The 25,599-nt window shown below is 42.2% G+C and overlaps 1 protein-coding gene across 7 annotated transcripts in view; it reads right to left on the bottom strand.

The window, feature by feature from the left end:
* The window catches only part of EPHA5 (EPH receptor A5), a 193,477-nt gene that overhangs the window by 34,604 nt on the left and 133,274 nt on the right, over nt 1-25,599 (bottom strand). For 5 of the 7 annotated variants that reach the window (XR_007777503.1, XM_030239514.2, XM_050973939.1 and 2 more), the window contains 3 exons: nt 16,873-16,997; nt 13,849-14,008; nt 9,694-9,799 (listed from right to left, as the gene is read on the bottom strand). Coding sequence is in view for 6 of the 7 variants with exons in the window: in XM_030239514.2 (XP_030095374.1) it covers nt 9,694-9,799; nt 13,849-14,008; nt 16,873-16,997 (391 nt within the window). In the remaining variant the exon portion in view is untranslated. The remainder of the gene's footprint in view (nt 1-9,693; nt 9,800-13,848; nt 14,009-16,872; nt 16,998-25,599) is intronic. The other 2 variants (XM_050973941.1, XM_050973942.1) reach the window with 1 other exon arrangement.

Genomic DNA, 25,599 nt, shown 5'->3' with positions numbered 1-25,599 from the left:
GGCATAACACAGCGGGTATTTGCCCGCTGTGATCCCTGCCCTTGCTGAAGATACACCCTGCTTCAGGTCACGCTATTTCCAGTTGTTGAGATAGACAAGCTGGGTACAGAGATCAGATGAGAAAGTGATTTCCAGGCCAGTACAAGAAAGGAAGGGAGAGGCAGACTGTGCACAGATAACATGGACGGAGGACACGGAGTAGGAGCCAGCACGGGTGGGAACACTGACCATGTTAGGCTCGGATAGGCAACAGCACGCAGAGAAGAAGCCCACCCACAGCCATGATCGCAGCAACTGAAAAGCAAACAAAAAGGCCCAGGATAAGGAATAATCCCACCGTCCTGGCAAGGTGCAAATACATTCACAACATTTCTATATGTATTTTCTTCCTTCTTATTGCATTTATTATTGGGACCTGAGCACCCTGGGCTGCAAAAATTTCATGGCATATGCTATTGTTGGTGAAACATGCCTTGGGGAGAGTGTCTAGATCCTGGTGCTGTAAAGCAATTAACCATGTGCTTCCTGTACTGGAGTACCACCATCAGGATTATGGGGCCACCCATGTGCTTAAACTTAAGCACCTGCCTTGAAGCAGGCAAAGTGATTTCTTTTCCACAAGCCTGCATGTGGTACAATTACAATTGCCTTTAAAAAAGGAAAAGTACTGGATGAATATGAGCCCTGCTTTTGCAGATCCTTATGCACAAACTCACAGAGCCCCTTCTGCATCTTCTTGTGCCAGGGAAGCTTTGCATATGTTAGGTATCTGCAGAGGCAGGACCTTGTGAGAGCATTCAGCCTAAATAAAATCGAAATATGGTGAGCTGAAAGGCACTCCATGCAGCCACAGCTTGCCTTTGAAGGTTGCTCAGCCATTACTTTAATCAGACTATGGGTTTGCCTGGCATCAGTTCTCAACCCAATGCTGGCTGCACCTCAGTATTTGCCCTTTATTCTTGTCAGAGAACTTGCACAGACAATTTTTCTGTTACCAAATCTATTAAGATAGTTCATCCTGGAAAAGAACATAGTGCAGAAGAAACAACAGGAAGGACTTCAGTACAAGCAGGAGCCCAGTGGTGCAGGTACACTCCAATTAAAGTCAGCTGAAGATCTCTTCACTTCATTTCTCCTCAGTCATCACAAGAAGTCATTCTTGAAAAAAATCCTGTGCACATCAGATTTTTTATACAGTATGACTTACAGTGCCTAAATAAATTAAAATAGTTTATTTAGACAAAATTAACATTCTACAACTGCACTGCCTTAAATTATGATGCAAAATAACTTCAGGCATGCAATGATTTACAGAATTATACACTGGATTATGAGCTTACTTAAATTAAAACTGGTGAAGAATGTCTCCTAAGCTCCTTTTGCATGAGCAAAACAACTTGCTAACATTTTCTAAACAGCAATGCCAATATCTCTAACTATAATTAACAATATTTTCTATTTTCATAATGCCCCAGCTTGTTCAGTCATACTAATATGGAAGGAGATCAGCCTTCACTAACCCACTCTGCAGATCCAAGTTAACACCAGAGATTCAAAACTCAAAGGTATACAAAGGGAACACAAGCACTATATATCTTAAGTCAATTTTGCCATTTTCTTCCTTTAACCCTGCAGGATCTGAGTGCAGGGGACTGGTGCATCTCCAGAAGATCAGTTTGGCTGTGGCACTTTAGCTTATGTTTCAGCCAGGATGCATTTTCCAACGTTGCTGCCACCAGACCTTCCCACACCTCCACTCCCTCAGCATGCAAAGTCAAAGTTTTCCAAACAACTGTTCAATTAACCTGAAAAGCAACAACTTCCTTACAATGAAAAGAGCTCAATGTTTCCCTGAACAAAGAAAACTCTTTAAGAGCTCATCAGCAATAGGGCTGCTCTGAGACAGAATCACTTCACTGCACTGAATCCAGATCTCACTTTCTTTATACAGAGTGAAAAACAAGTGATCAGGTGCAAGAGAAATGTACTTCAGTGTAGCCTTGCTCCTACAAACCCATCAGCTCTGCACTTGTGGTCAAAATGCTCTGAGGTTTAGCATTAGAGGAAATCTAAAGTGCTTAGAAACCAACTAAACAGGACCAGCAGACAATAAAACTCACTTTCTGGTCCACTGAGCACTTGGTTAGGTAAATGAACTTACTAATTGGTCTGAACAGTCAGGACAAAGGAAGATTTATTACTACTTGTGCTAAAAGGATGGCTTGATTTGGCAGATAAACTTCAAAATATAAAAATCCTGAGGCAAATAAAGCTGATGTTAATCTCAAGCAAAGCCATCCTGCATCTTGTGGCCATTGGATTTGGGTGCCTGATGGCTTCTAGGAGGGGTCCAGTTCCCATTTCCTCCTTTCCCGCAGGGCTTTCTCAGTCTAAAAACTGAGGAGCTGAAAGCAAAAGCCTTCCAGACAAGATCAAATGCTATGGGTAAGACTGGAATGCTTTTTAATGAAATATAGCTGGACTTCTCCAGGGTTTTACACCTTCAGCCATCAAGCTGACCCATACTGGAGAGCAGAGTTGAACCAAGCACTGCATACATCAATTTTATCTGCAAAGTCTCCTCCAACGTCACTGAATCAACCATCAAACTATGAGGAGAGCTAGAGGGGGCTGCTACTGGTCAGAGCCCCTCTGATCTGCTGCAGGATAAGAGATGACATGTCCACGTAACAGCAAAAGTTATTGAGAAAACACCTGCAGTGTTAAATCCCCTTGGCTGGGAAAGCACAGGCTCTGAGGCAACACCATCTCCAAAAGCCAGGCTTGCCTGAAACAAGGTGGGACACCTGCTTCTAGCCCTGGCTTCAAGGAAAGGGCTGCAGATGGGGGAAAAGAAAAGCAGAGGAGCCTGCAGCTGCAGTGACACCTCCAGGACCTCTGTGGCCTGCTGGCACTGCCCTGCTCCCTGGCCAGCCCAACTCTGCTGCTTTCCACTATCTCAGGCACAGAGACAACACTCCTCCTCTTCTAGATAAGGTGACCCCCACAAAGCTTATGTGGTTTGCAAACACAACTGTCCAGAGCACAAACTTGTATAAACCTGTGTGAGGAGCACTTATCAACACCCTTGGCATTGGTTCAAACCCTGGGCTTGGTTAATGAAATGTATATATATCATGGGCCCCAGCAACTGTGCCTGCAATTAATGTAATTAATTTACCACAAGTCTGCAGATGACCCAGAGAGCATTTGGAATTAAACTACATTTTTAATGGCTAGATAGAATTCAGAGAGGCTCTGCCATATATAGATGTGGCTTTTAAGAGTTATAAGCTGAAGTCTTGGAATCATGATAAATGGAAGCCTCATTTGTTGCTTTTAATAAGCTGTTCTAATGGGATGTTCTTCAGAGGCTTGCAATTAGAGACTGGAATACTTGAGGGTGCCTGGGAAGAATTTTCTAATCCTTCATACAGCCTTGAGTGATGGTAATGATTGCTTCCTGCATCTCCAGGTCAGGAGGCCAGCTCTACACCTAGCAATTCCTGAGTCAACATGCTTGCTCTAAACATCAGAGAAGTACCATTACACACTGTGAGCTGCTAGGAATATATTCCCACTTTGTCCCAAAATATACAAACGTTTAAGGAGTCACCTGCTCTTCCTGCTGAGCTCTCCTAGTTCATACATTAAAGTGTGTCTCTGCACTGCTCGAGAGAAATTGAGAAGGCCAAGCAGATGACAGCTATGCAGTCACTATGGAGAAGGAAAAGAATGTCTTCAGGGAAAGGAACTGCACTTGGAAAGACCTCTGGCATTACACTTTTCTAGGTCTCAGACATAAGAAAGAAGAGATAACCTTTTTTCTAGGTAAGAGGCCAAATGCTGCTACGTGGTAAAGCCCCAGGAGAGGTCACACTTCTGATTTCAAAGCAAGGTGAAACATCCACATATTCAGAAGTGCAGAAGGACAAGACTCTGACTTCCTTTTTCATTCTCTACCCACTCCACAGTCAAGAGAAGACACTGTAAAATCCCACTTTCAAAGACCCCATACACAAGGGGTGCTGAGCAGGAGCCTCAAGGTGCTACAAACTCCAGCCTGAAGGGCAGCCCAGTTCCCTTCTCCACGTGGAAACAGGACTTGCAGAATGCCATCAAACAAATCCCCTGCAAGAAGGCGAGGAGGTTTCATCACTTACTGCTGCACTACCCCCCATTCTCCCTGCTCAGACAAAGCTTATGCAGGTTGCTTATCTGTTCATCATAAAAATCCTTCTAGCCCATTCTCCTGGCTGCTGCCAGAGGAACTCTGAAATAACTTGGAGCTTAGTTACAGATTTGGTCAACTCTCACCTTCTGTGAGGGCCAAAGTCATCCAAAGGCAGATTAGCCTGGGTCCTTAAACCTGTCTGAAAACTGCAGAGCACAGACTGCCTTGTAGAGCCTGGCGAGTTTGCACTAAGCCAAAAAGTGTTTAGAACAGAAGAGGAATGAGGTGTGGGAGCAGCCAAACTGGACAAGCTGATCTTGACAGGGTGTTAGAAATGGGTGCTGTGGGCAGCAGATTTCCACACAGGCCCTAGGAAGGTCTGACCCAGTGCAGAAGGGTGCCCTGGAGCACTCTCCCTTCGGAGAGCTGTACTGTACACCAGCGCTGCTCCTCTCTGGGAAAATGTACCAGCAAAGAGGCTGCTGATGGCATGGAAGCAGTGAAAACCTTGACCCCAACAGAAGCAGGACCAGACCCTGCCTGCTCTTGGGTGGATGGGAATTTTGACTTGGCAGAGCAGTAGCTTCCTCAACAAAATCCTTCCTCTTGTCAGGTGAATCGAGGGGAATATTTGGCAGTAGGCAGCATAATAAAGTGGCTATAAATCACAGGAGACAATGTCCTGCAGGAAGAAGGAAGAGCAGCCTAGAATGTAGAGATAAAGGTCCTTTAAAATGTCCCAACTAACAAAAATTGTGACTCATGCTGGAAAAATTCTCTATGAAAACCATTATCTATAGACTGTCTCCCATTTCCTACGGAAATATTGAAAAAACAAACTATTTTAAGCCCTGACACAACTTGGAAAATAGGATGGGGGGAGGCTGTGGAAAAATTCATCCATTTTGGCCTTCCACATCACAGAAGGTTGTAAACACTCTCTCAGGACCTGGGATATACACCACAGTCTTTCACCCTCTCTGTTCCCTGAGAGCCACTATTTAACAAGATGCACATATTTGTGTCCAGAAAGCAGCCCTCTGCCACCACAGGCACAGATATTTAAAAGTCTAAGTCAGCTAAGGTCAAGGATGGATACGCTGGTGTAAGAGCCTCTAATTGCCAATACCCAGGTGGCAAGATTTGTCTTTGCTTTGTCTTTCAGAGGCCAGCTCCTTGCCAGAAGGAGACTTTCTATATATGCATGACACAGGGTGAGGAGGAGTTTTTTGCTGCTTCAATTTTTCTTTTTTTCCCCTAAGTTCTATGAAAAGCTCCCTCTTGTTCTTTGGAAGATCACTTGAGATGGAAAGGTCATCCATAATGGGTAGTTGGCTATAAATGCAGATGCACAGTTGACTGGGCTGTTTTGAACAGCTTTTGCAAACATGCACAGCACTGACCTAATATCTTCCCCACTTTACTCTGTAAAAGCCCATGCTTTTGTTCAGTGCTATGAAGTTGGAAAGCCTGGGGAACTGGAGGGACCAGCAGTCTCTTAACACTGACCCTCAGACCTTGTCTGTTTTGCAAAGAGGGCTGGGTTTGAAAGACAAAAGAGGGGTACTGCTCTGGGGCAGTCGTCTCCTCCCCAGACTGCTGGAAACCTGGCTCTTTAGCTCAGTTGGTAGGGAGAAAGAGACTGATACCACACAACAAAAACTGAGGCACTTTGCTGCTCCCTGTGAGATGGAGTGCAAAGATCTTTGTCACTGGACTGTCCAACACAGACTTTAACACAAAAGTCAGTGATGATTTTAGATGAATACATACTTCAGTCAGGAACAGTAATGGTAACAGACATCTAATTCTTGCATTGCTAGGAAAGCAAAATGTATAGATTTTCTCTGTCTGTAAAATGCACAGCACTTCTGAGAACACATAATCCTAACAAAACAGAGATAATAACAACTCTGTGTTCTTTAATTAAATACTTGTAGCTGGTTTAATAATAGATTTTCAATCCACTTCTCTTTTTTATGCTGAGACAACCACAGTCTGATTTAGTGAATCTCTTTGATTTGTAATCCCAATTGTTATATTATTAATATGTCCTTGATGCAAGGAGCAGGATAACTTAAAAAAGAGATCAGATATTTGGCTTGGCATTTGTGACCTTGGTCAGAGGACATGTTATTTACAGGAAGTTTTCTGGAGCATCTGCAAGTAAATCAGCTCTGAAATGCAGCTTAATTGTTTAGGGCAAAGCACATTTAGTTTCAAATTCCCAGGAATCTCCAGCTTCAGACGCAAAGTGCATTTCCACAGATGGACTCTGACATGTGGAAATGCCACCACGACTACTGCTCAACTGACCTTTGGTTAGGGCCAGCTGCCAACGGGAAATGCCAAGCTGTTACTTACACTCATTCAAAAGAAGCCAGAAAACTGCAGAGACCTGAAAGCAAAAAAAAAAGAGGACAGAGGTGTGGCCCTGCCTTTGGGAACCTAGTGAAAAATAAAAAGCCTGCAGTCTCCAGCAAACTCCTCAGCCCTGTGACTGGAAACTCCTCACAGAACTGCCAAGAGCAGGATGACATTCACCTCGCACTGCAGAATTGCTCTCAAGCCTCTGCCTGCTGCAGCCTGGGACTTGGGAGGATAGTGCAAAGAGGTGCCATACAGCATCCTAGGGAGGAATATCCTGAGGTGTCCAGGGCCTCTCAGGGACCTGGGAGCACCCTGAAGCCAGCACAAAGTAGCCTATTGGCAAGAGCTGGCCAGGCTACATCCTCAGTGCTGCAGATCAAGATGGTTTTTCTCCTTCTCCTGCTCTCTTGTATCAACAGATGAGACAGAGCCTGGGCTTTGCACAGCTTGCTTGGTGTGGCAAGCAGTAGTGACTCCAGCTGGAGTTCAAAATAGGTGTTATCCTAATAGCAAATACAGGAAAGAATTAGGAAAGAAAATGCAACCCCCCTGGAACCAGGCACTGGAACAACACAACCACTCCAGAGGTTTAATAGGAAAACATCCCCCAGAAACAGGTTAACTGCTTCAGAAAGGGATTATCCCATGACTTGGAACATGTCTACTGTCCCTGCTGTCACAGCAGGAGAGTTACTCCACAAATTGTCTTGAATCCATATCCAAGGCAAAGCAGCATGAGTAACACATCTCACTGGCATCTCTGCTTTCTTCCAAACCAGAGCAATTTCTTAGTTTTGTTTTGTTTCATTTCAAATTGTCTGTCATCTTTCTGGATTTTTGGGGTTTATTTTGCTGTTCTCACAAGTCACTCAATGTACTAGATGGGCTTTAAAATTCATGGGAAGTCAAAGTTGCAGAGAAGTCCTGTGGTTTTGGAGCCAATTTTTGGATAATGGACCAAACCTTGGTGCGGGACGCTTCTCCACCAGCTCCAAATGAAGGACCGTGGTCTTTTCACTTAGGGGAAGGGTTGAAAAGATAAAAATGGAAGAAAAGCTCAGCTCCCTGTGCCTACCCTTTCCAGACATCCAGCATGGCACCATGGAGAATGTTCCAGAAATCTGCAGCTGCCCTGGGGTCCACAGAGGGAAGTGTGGGTACAAGGTAGGAGGATTAAGGTAGCAGCAGAAGCAGCAATAAGACTCTAGCCAAAGGACACAAGGTCTTTCATAAGCATGCCAAGAGATAAAGAGCTAAGAGGAAGCACATCCTGGAAAGCACATTAGGCAAGAGAACAGAAAGATGTAACTAATGAGAACTGCTGACAAATGGCTCAGAGTTTGCAATTGCTTGCTGAGACTAGAGAGAGTAGCAGTGAAAAGGAGACTTGTGAAGGTACATCCTCCTCAGAGGGGTACTGAGCCCTTGCCAGCGACTGTGGAAAGAGCAGGAGGTACTGGCAGCCACACAGCTGTGATTCCCTATGGCCACAGAGGGATGTACATTCCTCCCCTGACATTCACCCCCCAGACTCTTCCTTGCAGAGGTGCCAGGTTACATCCACAGCTTCCCCACAGCCACACATGCATTCTCCTGTTGCACCAATACAAGCACACATCCAGGCTGGGGGAAGCCAAGGTTCACATCCACCTGCTCTGACTGAAGAGGAATTTCAATCATAACCTCTAGTCTTTAAGGAGAGACTTGAATCTCCTAGAGTGTTCAGAGCCAAGTCTGTTGACTCCAGCTTTCCTGTAGGCCCCAGTGTGAATTGCCTGTAGCCATTGACTCACCCCCCTCCCTCTCTGCTGCTGCATGCTTCTCATGCAGACAGGAGCATTTACTTTTCCATTTTTAAGCCCAACAAGTCACTCAAAGCAGACAACAGGAGCTCAAACAGCTGAGCTGGAAGAGACTGTCAGTCTCTGACCTTGACTGGGATGAGTCTGGCAGCACACTTACCTTTCAAGACAGGAAATAACTGTGTCCGTGTCCTTCCTTCCACGGATGCCTTATGCCTGAGGACAGAGCTGCTCAGCCTGGCAGGATTTCACTGCTCTGCATTTGCAGACTCCTACCTTAACTCCTCTGGGAAATAAGACCCTCAACAAACAAATTCAGTGCAGCTCCTCTGCATCTGTAACATCTCCAAATGTTTACAATAACCTGTAAATTACAGCCACCTTGCTAGACCTGAGCTTAGGACAGACCTGCATCATAAAAGCAACTGTGGGCTGATGGGTACCTTAGAAGCATCAATGTTTATTTTGCACTGAAAATAAATGCAGCCTTATCAGTAGATGTACTTCACAAAGCTTCGTGGAGTACTTCACATATGCATGAAAGATGTTGCATTGTTTGACTACTGCCACTAAAAAAAGGTACTAATATACATGTAGAATATGAAAAAAGTGCCTTCCATGCTGGCTGCCAAAAGAGTTTTATGTTGCTTATCCTGATACAAGCCAGATTTTGCCCCAGTACCACAATCTCTTGTTCATCAAAAAATTCCATCAACTTCCATTAGAGTTGTCAAAGATGTTATAGTCCAGGCTTTCATCACTTGCCTATGTTTAAGCACATGAGAAGTCAATGGGATGGTTTGAGGCAGAGTGTCTCCCTCTGTGGGGGAAGCTCTCTGTATGATTTACTAACGCTGGGAGACACATTATCATCGTACACATGAGAAATCAAATCCAGATCTGACCAAAATGTGGGGCATTTGGCCATTTCAGTGGCTTTATTCTCATTTTCTTTGCAAGTGTTTTCCTGAAGTTTTCTCCGTGAGCAAAGTCCATTGCAAGCTCTGAGTACAAACATATGGAGGTGAAGATATTTTACCTGTAATAAAATGTTCTGCTTATTTTTAAAGGAATGTGAAAACAGTCCTGTGAGAATCAAGTCAAATAATCAGGGCCAGCCTATACACAGATGAAAATCATTGGGAAGTGAACTACATCTGTGAGAGTGCCTTTGTCATTCCTGCTTGTCCAAACAGATCAATCAGCCCACCCTCGTGCTGTTTTACAGTGCTACCGCTTGACAGCTTTGTTCACATGCTGCTTTTGCCTAAATCCCACTAATCAGCTGGTCAGATAAAAGTTATTACAAAAGTTGAAGAAGTATAAATACACAGCTTCTTCTCTTACCTTCCGCTGAGAAGGAAACCGATGACAACAGCCAGCAGAATGACTCCCACTGTTACAGACACAACAATTATAGGAATCTGGCTCTGGTCGCTGGATGCAGCTACTGCTGAGATGAGAAACAGAAAATGGAGATTAGGGTTAAAATGACAGTCAGCACTCATATGAGTTTTTCTAGTGAGGCTGCCAGCAAGGTTTCAAGTCTTACCAGTTCGTTTATTCTTTTACGGTTTGTGTTTTCCCCCTTTTGCTGTCTGTTTCTAGTTTGGAAAGGATATGGGTGGAAAGGAAACAAAACCACATGCAACACTAAGCCAAAAACCCAACAAGATTCCATCTCATTGCTGAATTCAGAAACCAAAGCGTTGCAGGATGCAGCCTTTGAGTTTGTGAACTCAAGTTTTTCTCCCTGAGTTAGCTGCATTAGAAATCAAAGATAAAAGATGAAAACCCAACAGGCTCTCATTTGGATGAAAACCCAACAGTCAGAGAGAACATTTATGGAACGTTATTGGTAACAGACACAAGAAAAATCTACAAGATAAAAAGAATTACCTGCACTTCAAGAAGCTATAAATAATTGTAAACTAACTCTTTGTGGCATCTCTATCACATGGCCCTAAAGTGCCCTCTGTAAAACAGGAATCTGCTAAGACACGTACATTGCTTGGTCTTTTTACTGGCCAAAACTTGGGGAAGCAAAACTCTTCCAGTTTGTGCCTTGTAAGGAATCCCCCTGCCAAAAGGCAGGAGACTAAACTGGTGATAAAGATGCCAGCAAAAAGGTCAGGAGAGCTGACTGAGAACTGAGTTTTGACATGGGTCAAATGAGAGCAGGTGACCAAGCTCCTGCAGGCTGTAAAATGGAAATGCTAATACCACTTGTATCTTCTTTATCTGCCCTACTTGGCAGGGGAAGGAGCCCATTTCCCCCCCAGGGGTTTGTATGTGGGGATCCCCAAGCAGAAACCAAAGTCTCCTCACCTTGCCCTCTTTGCTGCCAGCTTATTTAGCTGCATGTGTATAACCACCCCAGGGTACAACCTCACATCCTCCCTGCAAAACCAGCTCCCTGGCACAGGAACCACTGCTCTGTGGGGGAAAACCTCATTATAGCTCTTAACCTCGTGCCAGCCCAGGATGAAGCTCCATCCACCCCAGAGAGCACCAGGAACTGATTGCGTACTGAAGAAGCCTTTAACATAATGATTGAACTAAAAAAGGGTCCTTAGCACAGGATCAACGTTATGAAGGCTATAAAATAACTGAATATAGTCCCCTATTAATTGTTAAAGGAAAGGAAAGACAGAAAGGTATGGCATTAAACATTGATCTGCCCTGGGCTTCGAGCAGCTCTTCATATGGGAGCGCTCTGGTGCTTAACCACTGGCGGGGTGGACCTGCTACAGCAGTGTAAGTGATTTCAGAAGGACTGGTCCTGACACATCAAATATTTCATGCTAACTGCTCTAAACCCCTGCCATCATCCAGAGATTTTATTAGCCTCACAAAGTTATGGGGGCTCCTTAAGATGGTGTTTTATTGCTTTCTTGACAAAATAATTAAAAAGAAAAACATTTAAAGGAGAACATTAAACAGTCATTGGTGGTTTTTTGCACAGCTCAAGGGATGGGGAAATGAGATAGATTCTACTGTGATCTATGGCAGATGAAAAGCCTAAACCCATAAGCCAAGCTGGGGCTTGCTGCCATTCAAAGTCAGGGACACACACACATCCCCCCTGTATCACCCCTTATCAGCTTGGTGATATGTTCCTACTCCTGCCCAGCAGGACCAGCTAGATTAGCTCACCAATCCAGCCAAAACTCAGCTCTTTGCAAAGTTAGTTTTTGGGGCTAGACAAGCTTGGTGGCATTTGGAAAGGATGAAGCAACAAGTGGATACACCCAGCAACACCTTCCGCTCAAATAAAAAAATTCCGCTGAAAACTGTAGCCCTGGCTGCTTCATGGTGCTTTGCAGAATTGCACAAGCAGGGAGAAGTATGTAAAAATTCCCAAAATCTGGAAAAAGAGAGAAGTCCAAAAGAGCTTACAGCTTTCCTCCATTGCATTTCTCGGGCTGTTGTTGTATAATTCCTCCAAATGTATTAAAGATAACTATAGAAACCTTGTGAACTGGAAACAAAACCTGTTGTTCAGTCCAAACAACTTGGAAACTGTTTTTGTTTCTCAGAACAGCCACTGAAAGGTTTTCATCTGTGCTTGAATAAAAATAATTTGCTTTTGCTCCAACAAGAAGTTCAGATCTGTACTCTGATCTAGCAGAGAGATTTTGATCTGTGCTTGCTTTCAAAATCTCCAGGATGTGAAGGAAAGCAGTGGGAGTCTGGTCACACTCCTGACACTAATATTGACTTTATATAGGGCTTTGGGGAAAAAAATGCTTTTTATAAGGTATTAAATGTCAAACAGCGCTGCATTTTGCAAGATACTGAGGCTTATATTGTATATAAATCCTATTAAGTGTTAAAGTATCTGGTTAAGTCTGACCTCAGCCAGAGCTTGAGTCCAACAGATGAACAATTCCCATTCCCAAACTGGGGACAATGTAGTAGGTATTCCTCTGACTATATCACCAACTCCTTGATATCAGAGAAGTACCTATTTCTCTGCCTTTAAAATAAGAAAAAGATGTGGATGTGGGCATGACTAAATGAATGACCCACAGAATTTCTAGTGTTTAAAAGTATTTCCATGTGATGGTCTCCAAAAGTCCTGATTAACACAGATACTTACATGATGGGCTTGAGGAAAGTGCCATTATTTTTGGACCAGGATCATGGGTAATGGATCAAATGTGCATATATTTCATGTATTACTCATTAATAGACCAGAGCACTATTACTCAAAAAACTCTAAGCTAGAAACTTTCCAAGTGAGAAAATAATAATACACTGAATATTTTTTTTGGCACAACATGATTTGGTTGCTACTTACAGAGCACAATTAATGGTTAATACTATAAGAAATACATCAAATAGACTGTCCTTACTGCATTAATGTTTGCATTGTGATGCAATTTTCACTGTATTAGCTTAATCACTGGCTCCACAGCTACATTTGCACATGCATAATGACTCCTTGAAAATCTATTATGACTTCAAAGGCAGCATGCACTGAAAAGACAACTCGGCATCTTCTTCTCAAAGATGATGAATTTTAAATAAACAGGAGTAACAGTAATCAAAGTATTTATGAATTTAAATTTCCAAGGAAAACACAGCAAACAGCTCCTTTCCCACAGGAATGATCAGAGTATTTCCACAATAAAATTCCTCTTCCATGCATACAGTATAAAAATTAATAAATGACAGCTGTACAAACTAATAGAGAGAAGAGGTATTTTCTGGTGGAAAAAATTGTACTTGACACCTTGGCAAAATTCTGTATTTGGGACAAGAAGAATTTCCCCACAGCTGAGCCTAAACACAGAAGAAAGAGCAGCTGAGCAGCTGAGCCTCTGTGTGCCTGAGGAGTTCACCCTGCCACAGAATCTCTTCCAGAATCCAGCCCTGGATAAGATTCATAAAAAAAAAAAAAAAAATTAAAGAAAATTTAAAACCCCACAATTGTAACAGGCCAAGAAGAAGCCCTGCACCTGCAGTGCATATTTTTTACCATTTCTGATTGCAAGTCAACCTCCTTTTCTTGTGGCTGTGGCCTTGGCAGCCAACAGAAACCATTTTTTAACTTGACAGGAACTTTCCCCAAAAAATACAAAAGACTCTAACACTGGTTCAACCTGTGCCCTTGCAGAGAGGCACCATTTCAGGGTTTTTCCCCCCAGATGGAGATATTTAAGAGAGCTCAGCATCCTCTGCAGCCTGCCTTTAAGGAGCAGGTCCAATCCCCTCTGTCCCTCCTGAGAGGAACGGCTCTCTTACACCAGGCTCCTGTAAATACAGGGTTTTTCTAAGCATGGAAAGCCAGGAATCTCTGAAGCCTGAAGATCTCCTGCCCCACTATGAGGAAGCAAAGGACAGATCTGCCAAGTGCAGAGTCACGATGTGCCCGACGTTTCCAAACTCAAGGGATGAAGCAATCAAAGGAAGCGCTCTGTGCAGAGGTACCGATCCCTGACGTGTCTCAGGGCAGCCTGGCAGGGACAGGGGCTGGCAGTAATGAAAAGCACTTACACACTGGGCTGGTTTCGAACTCGAACCTGCGGCTGAAGCCCCCGTAGCCGGCAGCTGTCCGCGCTCGGATCTGGAAGACGTACGCTGAGCCCGGCTTCAAGCCATCCGCCGTAATCGCCGTCTCTTTGGACTTGATGATGGTGTAGCTCGTCTCCTGGTCCTTTTCCCAACACCCCCCCAAAAACCACAAAGTTCAAACACACGCAGAGTGGCTCTCAGAGAAGACAGACTCTTAACAACCCCCAGAGAAACACGACAAAAGATGACTGAAGGATGCATTTTTGAGGATTTCTTCCTCAAAACCCCCTCCCTCTCTGAAGGTCCTTTCTGCAATAGAAACTGTGAGTTCTGATTTTCTCTTTTATAATCAATGATTCTGGGAGACACACAACCGGCATCTGCAGTAGAAGCAGCTTTCCCCTGCTCGGGATGTACGTGGCCTGGGGCAATGGAAAGGTTCATCATACAAAGATCAATCCCAAGGCACAGGAAAGATAAAACAAGTCCCATTGCCTTGAAAAAGGATTTTGATTTACACCAAAACGGCTTCCCGGTAGTGTAAGTAGGCCTAAAAGAGAATAATGTATTACACACTATACGACTTTATGCCCGCATTTCTAGAACCACTAATTAGACCTTGGGAAGAGAATAATAAACCAAAACTCCAGGAAAATACCTAATTTTTGCATTGTTCTTCTGAAGCAATGAACCTGAAGAAAAATTGCTGAAATAAATCTTCATCTACATCAGTTCCTAATGTGAAACAGTTCCAGTTCTTTGATTAAAATTTTGTTGAAATGCTAAGTAATTACTCTTAGAATTATTTACTGTAACACATAATCTAGACAAGAGCTCATAAATTCAAGTCTACAAATATGGAGACTGCTTTTTATTCACCAAATCCTCTCAGATCCAAATTATTATAAGTTAAACCAGAGTTTTTAGTAGCTCCTTACCAAGATTTCTGGATAGGTCTTAGAATCTGAGCTTTTTTTTTTTTTTTTTCTTTTAAATTTAATGGCCAACTTCCCTTTGACAGCAATATGCCTGGCTAAGTGGCTAGGAATTTCTTAAATGTAAGATTACAAAATTTCTCAACTGACGCCTGTTTTGGAGAAATGTGTACACACACACACACATACATACATACATACATACATACATACATACATACATACATACATATATATATATATATGTATGTATGTGTATGTATATATATATATATATATTTATATATATGTGCCCTTTTTTCTTATTAAGGAGTGATCCCTCTTACAGGAATGCAATCTGACAAAATTCTGTTTTCCCAAACATTTAATATAAATGTTCTTGTTCCTTGGAAATGACTGTGAACTTACCCTTATGAAGGACTGAAAACTGAGAGAATATAAATTATAGTAGCAACAAAGGAAAAGGATTAAGGACAATATCCCCAGCCTATCTCAACTACTGGTTAAAGAGCAGTAAGTGAATATTAGGTCACATCTCTGCCTGTATGTCAGCCAATTAACTTTTCAATACACTGTTGGCTTCTGCAAACACTTGGACTCTTGAGCTTTTCTATGGAAAATACAAAGCCTCACTCTCAGACTGAAGAAAACAAATGAAGACAGCACAAACTAGGACTGGCTGGAACTACCTCTCCACAAAGGACTCACTCTTGAAGAACTATTTGCTGAAGCTACTTGAGACTAGTTCTGGACTACAAATGCAACATTTTAAGTCCCCTCTCCCGTCAATTTGTTTGAAAACAAACTAAGGAAAATGAAGAAATACACAGGGTTTTTTCACTTTAATTATTTGCTTTACCTTTTTTTTTTTGTTTGTTTCTAAAAGCTGTTTTTCCCAAGCCATTCCATGGTTAGGATTCAATGTACCCCAACAGTCATTCACACGCATTAATAAAATAATTAGTAATGGATTATTTCCAGCAACAAAATAACCTGATTCCTGCTGCATACCTTAATCTTCAGCCCTATTTAAGTCACTCACATATCTATTTCACAATCTCCCTCATCTGCAAAAATAATGTTGATTTTATTTTGGTGGAGAAGATTTATGACATTCTTTCCCGTTTGCACGGACTGCTTGAGCAGGTCCTTCCCATGGTCAGAGAAAGAAAACAGAATGAGAAAGGATCTCATCCTGGTCTATGTTGAGCAATTTCACCTGGATCACAGATAGAGCTAATAGAATATCTTCCTTAAAACAGAAATTCAATTCCCCTTAAAAAGTGAATTGTGACTCAATTTCATTATTTTCCTCTTGTTTTCATGTAGAAAGCCTGGATGTTTCTGAGGAAAAAAGAACACCTTACAATTCCAGCTAAGGCAAAAAAAAATGCTATTCAGTCAAATCCTGAAAACCTGATTTTTGGAAATCTAAGACTTCTAGAGATTTGAGGCCATGTCACTCAAAATACACTACTTTGATAAAGTGCATGTGTAACCATTTTCATTTAAAAACCATTAATTTTGCAGGAAGATAACAAGTCACCATTTGAAATGAAGACTAGGAGGGGCAAGTTTTGTGGGGAGACTGCTTTCCTTTAAACTGAGGCAAAGAGCTGGAAAACCCAGGCAGGTTTTTAAGTCAAGACGCCCTTCAGAGCACATGCAGTCTCTCTCCACAACCTCCTTCTCCTCTCCTTTCACAGTGGATGGAAAATCAAGTGAGAAGGACCAAAGGCAAAGTATTTTGCCTGATGTTTCTGGGAGGAGACAGATGCTCAGTCCCCAACCCCTTCTATTTTTAACAAATGAGCAGGCTCTATCTTAATGTGATAAGGCAGGAGAGGAATCTGACACGCAGATTTAATGTATTTGTTCAAGAGAAGTGGCACACTAATGGAAAACAACACCCTCATTTCAAGTCTTCCTAATCATTTACTGCAAAATCAATCTGACATTGATTTATGCATGAAATCCCTCAATTCCCTTCCATGACTCAAATAATAATAACTAAAAGAAGAAAACAATAAAGAGAAGGTACTTGGGAAGCTCAGCAATCAGTCCATCACACCTTTTCAAAATATTTGATTTCGTATTCCAGGATGATGCCATTGGGTCGATCTGGCTCCTGCCAGGAAAGGGAGATGCTATTTTTAGTTATCTTCCCTTTTTTCACAGTACTGACTGGAGAAGGTGCTGTAAGACAGGAGAAAAACAGAACAGACAAAAACCATGGTTAGCAAGATGGTCTGCTTCAGCCAAACTCATCAGTGCATGCTCAAACACAAGGCAATCCTTAGCTACTGCAGAGCAGTGGGGTCTGTTTTCACCTCGGTGGTATTTGCCCATTTTTAACAACTGGACTCGCCCAGATTTGTGGTAGCATGACCACCAAAACAAAGTAATAACATGAACTACTATCACAGCTTACACATCAAGCCTGTCTTTTCAAGCAATTTTCAAACACATCAACCCCACACCTTCTCTTTTCAAATGTGTCAGGAGTCTACATTATCAGACTTACATATTGACTATGCTTTGCTTTCTTTTGCCTGCTTTCCAGGCATATATTTTTCAGAAGACCTTAGATTACATGGGCTCCTTAACTATTTTTGGATTTTAAGCAGTTTAAGCCTAGGCATCTTTCAGCCCCTTCCTTTCAGAAGCAAGGAATATTACAACCTTTATAATTCAATTGCTCTCCATAAATATCACTGGGGTGTTGCAGGCTCACATAGTGATGCTAATTCCTTGCAAATGGCAAAATATTTTAATGGCAATCACAGTTTGGAAGTTCTCAGTGTGCTTGGGGAAGCCACAGCATGAGAGCAGCCATACAAGCTCTGCTCATTATTTTAAGATGCAGCCCTGAAAGGTTATCTGCCCTTTGCAGCACACATATGCATCAGAAACAGGCTTGATCCTTTGTATTCAGTCCGGTGTCTGCAGAGACTTTTAAAGTTGTGGTTGCTGCCCCCCCGGCCAGCTCTCCAGCAGGAGCTGCTATGGGCCATGCAACCCTAACACCCCAGGTGTTTCATGCCAGTGATTAGGAAGCAACACTGGGTGAAAACAAAAGGGGACGGAAGAAACTCACGGTCTCCCAATTGCAGGGCCAAGAGCAGCTTCTCCAGAGATAAAAACGGGCCATGCCTGGATCAGGGACTTTAACTCACCCTCCTGCAAGGATGACAGGGGCCTGAGGAGACCCATGGCAAAGGCTTTTGTGGCCATATGGGGAACAGAATGGAAAGAGCAGCAGCAAACAACCACATTTCATCTTCCAAAATGTACTTGGAACTATAGAAAACAATTTCTTCTATATGCAGGACTAGCTAATTTACTTAGCACTACAAAAAACCCCAACCTATTAAGTAAAATAAAGACAACAAATACATTAATTTTTCCAGGTCTGATTTTAAGCCAAAAAGTAAGGGAAGAGCTCCAGACAATTATTCTTGGACTGAAGGCTAGCAGCAAGTTGCCACATCTCAGTCTTGCTTCAGCCCTGGTTTTTTACACTCCTGTTTACTTTCCCTGCTTGGCTCTTGAAGGATGCCGAAAGGTGCTGGCTATTTCCATACTGTTTTCTGCTGGAGAGCTGACATCCAGCTGTACAGACAGTGTTTGCTTTTTAACTGTGCATCCACCCCTGTGATCACAACTGCTCCACTGAGCGAGTAAAAACCACCTTGATTTGAACCATGACCACATTTTTTTTTTGCAGGCACTGCATGGTGATCACCAACTATTTTTCATCTGCAAAAGTCACCTTACCCCTCCCTGACTGACATCCTCTACAAGGTTTTGGGCTATGTGAAGGCAAATAATGACCTAAATACCAATTGCTAATCTGGAAAAGGAATTTCTGTCACTCAGCCCAGGTGCCTAAATATGCACTGTGTGTACATGTGCACAGCAAACTGAGTTGTGCATCTGAGATACAAGATCTGTGAACACATGTACAGTCAGATATATTAGCTCAGAGAAGACAGAGAGAGTAGGGAACTCCATCAAAACAGAATGAAGCTCTCTCTGATGCAAGGGAGCTACATAACTTTCAGGGCCATTGGATGACAAGCCTCGCTGTGTGGTGATGGTGCCAAGTAAAAGGAGATGGTACAATCCTCGTTAAACAGATGATCCTGACCACTTATCATCAGCCACTCAGATGCTACCATGTACAGGGAGGAGCCACCAGAATACTCAAAAAAAGGGACCTGTGCCCTCTGGGACTGATCTCCAATGCCACCAAATCCCTGCAATGCCTATCTCATGCTTACAGAGCTGGCAGCAGAGGTCTGGCAGGATAGAGAACATCAGTGCTGAGCATTAAACCATTTTAAACCCCTATTAGCAAAAGTAAACTTGAGAAGAGCAGTGAGGGGAGACCTCAGTTCTCCCTGGTATTTAATGCCTCTCAGGAAGGTGAAAATCATGCAACTCCCAGTATCCAAATCACCTGATAAAATAGTGGATTTTTCATCCCTTTATTGAGGTTTCCTGAAGTGTTTATAGGACTGAGGCTCACTGGTGCTTTACAGCCAAGAAAACAATGTTAGTGCTCCCAAACACTGCTGCGAAACCTTTCCCTAGGAGATTCAGGGTAGTTTAGCTCTCCTTTATGTGCACCTGCATAGTACAAGACAAAATGCACCACCAGCCAAACCAAACACCCCCATCAAACTTCCTACCCCCTAAATCAGAGCATTCCCTTTAAGAAGCGTGTGCAAAAAGCTTGACTAGTGAACAGCTTCATGGACTTGAATCTCTGGGTGTGCAAGTCTCTGAAATGTTCAATTGTGGCTCACAAAATGCTCTGCTCTACCGGGAAACGGATGGAAGATAAGGAAATGAGTAACCTGACTCTCGAAGTAAATTAGAAGAGGAGTAACCGTACCCTTTTTGAATCTCCTTCAAAAGAAGTGTTAAAGTGTAACCGTGAGATAAAGTCCAATTAAGTAAATTCAATAAATCCCAGCGGTGCTGGCATGCTACAGCAACCACTCTGCATCCTCAATGCACAGAGATTACGATGCTCTGAAGTGAAGGAAGGAAGGTATAAGTATTTTAGAGTTTTCTTTGTCAAACAAAATGTAATTCAATCCAGGCAAGTGGACAAAGTCTGCAATCATTCCATCTTAAAAGCCTGCAACTGGATACTGTGCTATATGATCTCAGAAAAATAAAAGGATTACTTAAGACTTGCTTTTCAAAGGTCACTGCTTCTGCAAGGGCAGCATCCTCTTAATAGAAAGAAGTCAAACCACAGAGCCCTTCCATTTGGAGCACAACATGCAGAAAAATAAATTCACGTAAGAGTCAAGATATATAAAGCTGTAATGTCCCATGTTAGTTGTGTAAGCAGACAGAAGTCTTGTTCAAATCCCTGCCTTGACACAACAAGAGGTGGGTGTGCATTGTGAATTGTTCATGTTCTGCACCTATGCATTAATTTCTCAGCCACACAGTCAAGATCAAAGAGGGATATTACATCATTTATGTTTATGTTTGCCATTTATGAAAACAGCCATTCATGTGATGCATGTGATGAAAGCAAACAGAAGATGTAACAAGGTGTGAAATTGCCAATGTACATTTTTGCTTTCCTGAGACCAAAAATTAATCAGGAAGCAAAGAAAAGCATAGAAAACTGATTCTTCTTTTTTTTTTTTTTTTTTTTTTTTGGTTTTTTGTTTTTTTGTTCTGTTTCTAACATTTCTTAAGGAGAGTAAGGGAACATACCAGATAAATAAATAAAAGTTTCTGCAGAAGACACATCATTAGTCACATCTGAATAACTACAGGAAATTATTTCACAAGGAACAGACTTTTTAGGACATTTGTTCCTCTGCAAACTTTGATAATGACATTAGCACTGAATTAGCCATCAAGGCACCAAAGGCCATATTTACAACATACTGTGCTGCATCCCACTAATATCTAACATACAGTAATGCTTAGTGGAATAAAATGCTAATTATAGTTTAAGAAAAACCAATGTTATCAGGTGAACAACCACTGTACCAAGACAAAACAAATAATCCAGTTTCTACTTTTCATGGTCTATCTAATGCTCTCTCCAGGCCAATTACTTTTGCCTTGGCATTTTTCACTCTGGCAGAAACAACAGCTAATGGCTCCCCATCTTACTCAGTCCTAAAGCCATAACCTTTATCTGTTATTATACAACCAAACAGTTATGTTGTAATTAATGCACTTAATAAAACCAGGTAAAATTGAAGTAAAATAAAACCTGTGTTAGAAGAGTAACCACAAGACAAGTAACTCTGGTTTCACTTCAAAAGCCTGGTATATTTTAATTTTTCACTCAGTTTCTAGTTTCTTTCTCAGGCCTTTGGTGACTTCAGCATTTGAAGCATGACTTGCCTTATTCAAGTCACACTAAAGGCATTGTGAAATTGCAGATGGCTTCAAGGAGTAGGTTAATTGAAAAAAATATAGATAGGCTAGTTAAAATAGAAACACTCAAAGGGGAAGGGGGAAAAATACTTTCACTGTATTATCTCTGCATTTCTACATAGGAACTTTTAGGGCAACTTAACACCCAGTGGCTCTCTTAAGGGCACTTTTATGTTAATATTACACCTGGGTCAGAACCCAGGATTTAAGTTATAACTTGTCTTTCATGCTGCAATTTTTCATATCCCAAAGTGCACTCAAGTTTTTCTGATAATGGATTTCAAAACTCTGTCCCTTGAGAACAAAGAGTTACAAACCATGCCTGGCTAGTCAGGCAAACAGGCTAGGCCCCAAGTTTGCAGGTGCTTGCAAGTGTTTTTGAAAACTGAGTCCAGGTCCTTGTACTAAGTAGCATTAAATGCTATTTCTATTCTATTCTATCTGAGATATTTCGTAGGACTTCAATCCTGCACAGGCCCTAAATAAGGCAGAGGTAAATTTTAGCCTCAGGATTACATTAAATTCAAACACCTTGCCAAGTAGGAGCCAAACCCTAAAACACCATTCATATATGGGGATCATTTTATTTTGAATGATTCTTCAAAGCATCTCTTGTGTAGATGTGGACTTCACGTTAGTCCTTTTCACACATCAAATATCAAAATGAGAACCCAATCTTCAATCTGCTTTGGCAATGGCTTATAATATTTCTTCACAACCTCTACGTTCCAAGATGAGCCCCTGAGGTGCCAGGTCTTAGATCTCTTTGCAGTCTGAATGGACATTTTGAATGCCTCTGAAACCTGAGATGCCCTGACCTGCACCTTGAAACAAAACAGGTCACACAAGAGAGAGGAGCCCAAATGAAGCACTCCATGGCCCTGACAGAAGGCAGGGCCCCATTTCTGTAATATGAATCCATGACTAACCCAGGCAACGAGATCTATCTCATTTGAAAAGGGGTGATCTTTCAGGTGGCTTCCATCCTGGCTCCTCTAAGATGCAACACAGCTCCTCAAGCTTGACACCAGGACATGACTTGACACCCAAGCTGGTCATGGCCGAGGTGCTCCCAAGATCTTGCTGTCTCCCAGCTGGACAGAAGGTTGGGTTCATGAAAAGTGAAGCCCCAGTTGGTGCCTAATTGTGTTGAAGAGCCTGTTCCTTCTTTGACAAAGCTTTCCTCAGAGAACTTCTCTCTAGGCTTCTCATCCTTGGACCCAGGACACCAGAAAAATCCCTTTGCTAAAGGCAAAGAGAGCAGTGGGGATGCTGTGGTTTTGTGGACACTATGAGCCTCATGCTTTTAATTACCAGCACTCCCACTACAGAAAAGTGCTCTTGTGTTGGTAAACACAAACCAGGAAAAACACTTTCAATTCATACTCACATTAGAAGAAGTGATCTGCATGCAATTTGCATGAGCACCGGGATGATGGCCCATCTCCTACTTCTGATCTCTGCTAACAGCTCAGGAGATCTCTGTGGCTATGCTCCAATGTGGTCTAAGGCTTCAAGATTTACTGTGCCCCAACACTCAGCGTTCTTGCAGTAATTGAAGTGTGTTTAGGGGAAGGACAGGTGTGTGCACACTACATTCAATAATTCAAGGCTTTCTTTTTCTCTGAGTATCTTCTAAAGGAGCTTGCGAGAGAATCAGCAAAGAGAGAAAACAGAGGAAACCACAGCAACAAGCTAACATCAACTGACCCACCTGTAAGGACCTACTGCTGCTTATGGTAAATCTTTAGATGAGCACTCGATATTTTGCTACTCCCGTAAAATGATTTTAAAAGAACAAATAGCAACAAATGCCTTGCTGCATGTGAAATCCTTCCTGCAATAATCTGTGTTATAAAAATGTGTCTGTAAAATATTCTTTGTTATTAAGACCAAGTACTGATTATTGACATATAAATTATGAAAACAAATCCATAGCTTTAAATGTTTGAATGTAGTCTTTTCCTCTTAATCAAAATATGTTGTTAATTGTGAAACAGCAGGACTCAACACATATTCCTCGAAGGACAGTGGATGCAACCAGTGAAAGCTTTGCCATTCACAAAGTGTTTTACTGTTTAAGACTCACCTACCTAAGTGCCTACTTTTGTGGAGGCAACCCAGGCAGGTGTAGCAACGTCTTACCTCTGGCACTCCTCTCTTTTCCAAAATTCACTGCTTACACCAAAAGCAAGCAAATTATTTCTACAAAATCTACCATAGGGAAGTTACTTTGTTTCAGGGCTATCATATATTAAAACTGCAAGAGGATTACAAACAGAGCCTAAAGACACCACAAAATCTAGGCACTAAACTACAGAGCCTTTGGGGTAAGACTGCCTTGTCATTCCTCATGTGCACATCACCCCATACAGAACAGAGCCAGAATATTTAATGATGCCTATCATATATCACTGCCATCACAAAGAAACACATAACCTTTGGCAAGGCTCTTAAAAGCACATGGTTTCAAAAAATAAATTGGATTCTTGCCATTTGCCTTCTGTTTACAGAGTTGCACAGACACGCTCTCGGCTCCTGCCAATCATGGATGAGAGACATGAACTCTTAAAGAATGGAAGCTGCCTGCAGATCCACAAAACTTGCAAGCACGAGGCCTGAGGAAAACATGACCAGATAAGACAACAGAAAATTGTGTAATATTGAGCACACTCATCTCAAAGGAGGGGAAGTATTACCTCCAGCTGGTTCATCAACAAACACATTCAAGTCCTCAGCAGGAATATTGCTATACAACAGTTTTAAGGAATTTTAAGGACTCTGTATAATGAAGGCTACAAAGAGCACCATGATCTGTAACAACAATCAAGGTAATTTTTTTCTATTGAAACCTGGAGGCTTGCAAACACTCACCTGTATTTTGCAGGGTGCAAAGTCCCCTCCATACAGATACAGGCTGTTTAGAAAAAATAATTCAAGAAATTGGCCTGACAAGACTGGCCCTGACCATAGCTCATTGTTAAAGAAAGTTTTTTTCAATTGCCAGGCCTAACATACATTCATTTGTATTTACAGCAGCATCAGCTCTGTGTCCTGCACAGCCATCTCCTATTAGGCTGCAAATTTCTGTGGTCCTCAGAAGGGAGAGGGAGACATTAGGGCATCACAGATTGCCTGGGCTCAGGAAAAAGAGGCATCCCTGATATCCCTAGCAGGTACTTGCACTCAAGGCCAATGTGTATCTGAGACAAATGTGTATGAGACAAATATTTGTTGGAGCAGGGAAGAAAGCATGAAGAAAAATCTTCCTATAGGGTGCAGATCCACTGGAAATTCCAATACTTGATTTTGTTCTTCTAGTGCCTCTGGAAGTCAAGATAGTAAGTTTTTCTGAAAGCTGGAGAACAGATTGTGGTTAAGACCAGAGCCAGATTTCTTCACACCACAGAAAAGCTGTAATTCCCTATTTCCATTAGTGGTTTAGTTGTGAAGCCTAAGAATAAATACTATTGACTTACAAGACTCTCACAAATTCATTCTTAGCAAGGTGATAAAGACTCCAGCTCTGATCCATCAAAGCATTTTTGGAAAATGCTTAATTTTAAGTGCATGAGTGCTACCACTACTGTCAGCATTTTACTGGATCATAGCCACAGGGCTCAGCATTTTGCTGTAGAATTCTCATTATTGAGTACATTTATCAGACTAGCTTCCACCACACTTACCAAGGAGTGCCTTCCCTATCTTTAGTAGCCTAATATCTGATTTGCATTTAAGCAAAAACTTCCTTTTAAAAACCACATGCCATTAAGAACAAAACAAAGCCAAACCACAGCTACTGAATTAAATGCAAAATGCGCAGGTTCCTGCTCCCTAGCATCTCACCTTCCTAATTCCTAAATTGGCTCCTTTTTTTTGTACAAGACTTGCTGTGCCCTTTTTCTAGCTGTTATCAAACTCTAAACCCAGCAAATTCATAGACCATTTTTAAATTGTGTGAGAAATTTCCTTCTCTGCCAAGCCTGCCACTCTGTATGATACAGCAATCAGTCTTGCTGATGAATTCTAACATAAAGCCAAATTACTAAACACTCCAGTGAAACTAGGGGCAGCCAAATTAATTCCTTATGTTTCCACTTGAAGAACAGCTACTGAAGAAGTGCATCAGGTCAGAGTGAAGAATAGGCAAAGTCCTTAACTCCCACTGTAGCTTGTTTTGGATTTCCTGTGGTATTTGGTCCCTCTGAATGCCACCTGTGGTATTTGGGTCCTCTCATCTCACCTCTCATTCAGAAATGGGAGAAAAGCATGAGCCCACCACTGGTCACAGGACCCTGAGCTGGTCACAGCTTTGCAGAAGCACAATCCAGATCTCTTCCATCAGTGAATTCCCCAAAGAAGACCGGAAGGCTTG

The sequence above is a fragment of the Serinus canaria genome, chromosome 4 (assembly GCF_022539315.1).
Source record: "Serinus canaria isolate serCan28SL12 chromosome 4, serCan2020, whole genome shotgun sequence".
NCBI lineage: Eukaryota > Metazoa > Chordata > Aves > Passeriformes > Fringillidae > Serinus > Serinus canaria.
Note: the sequence above shows the minus strand (reverse complement) of the source record. Positions and strands in the feature narration are given on the sequence as shown.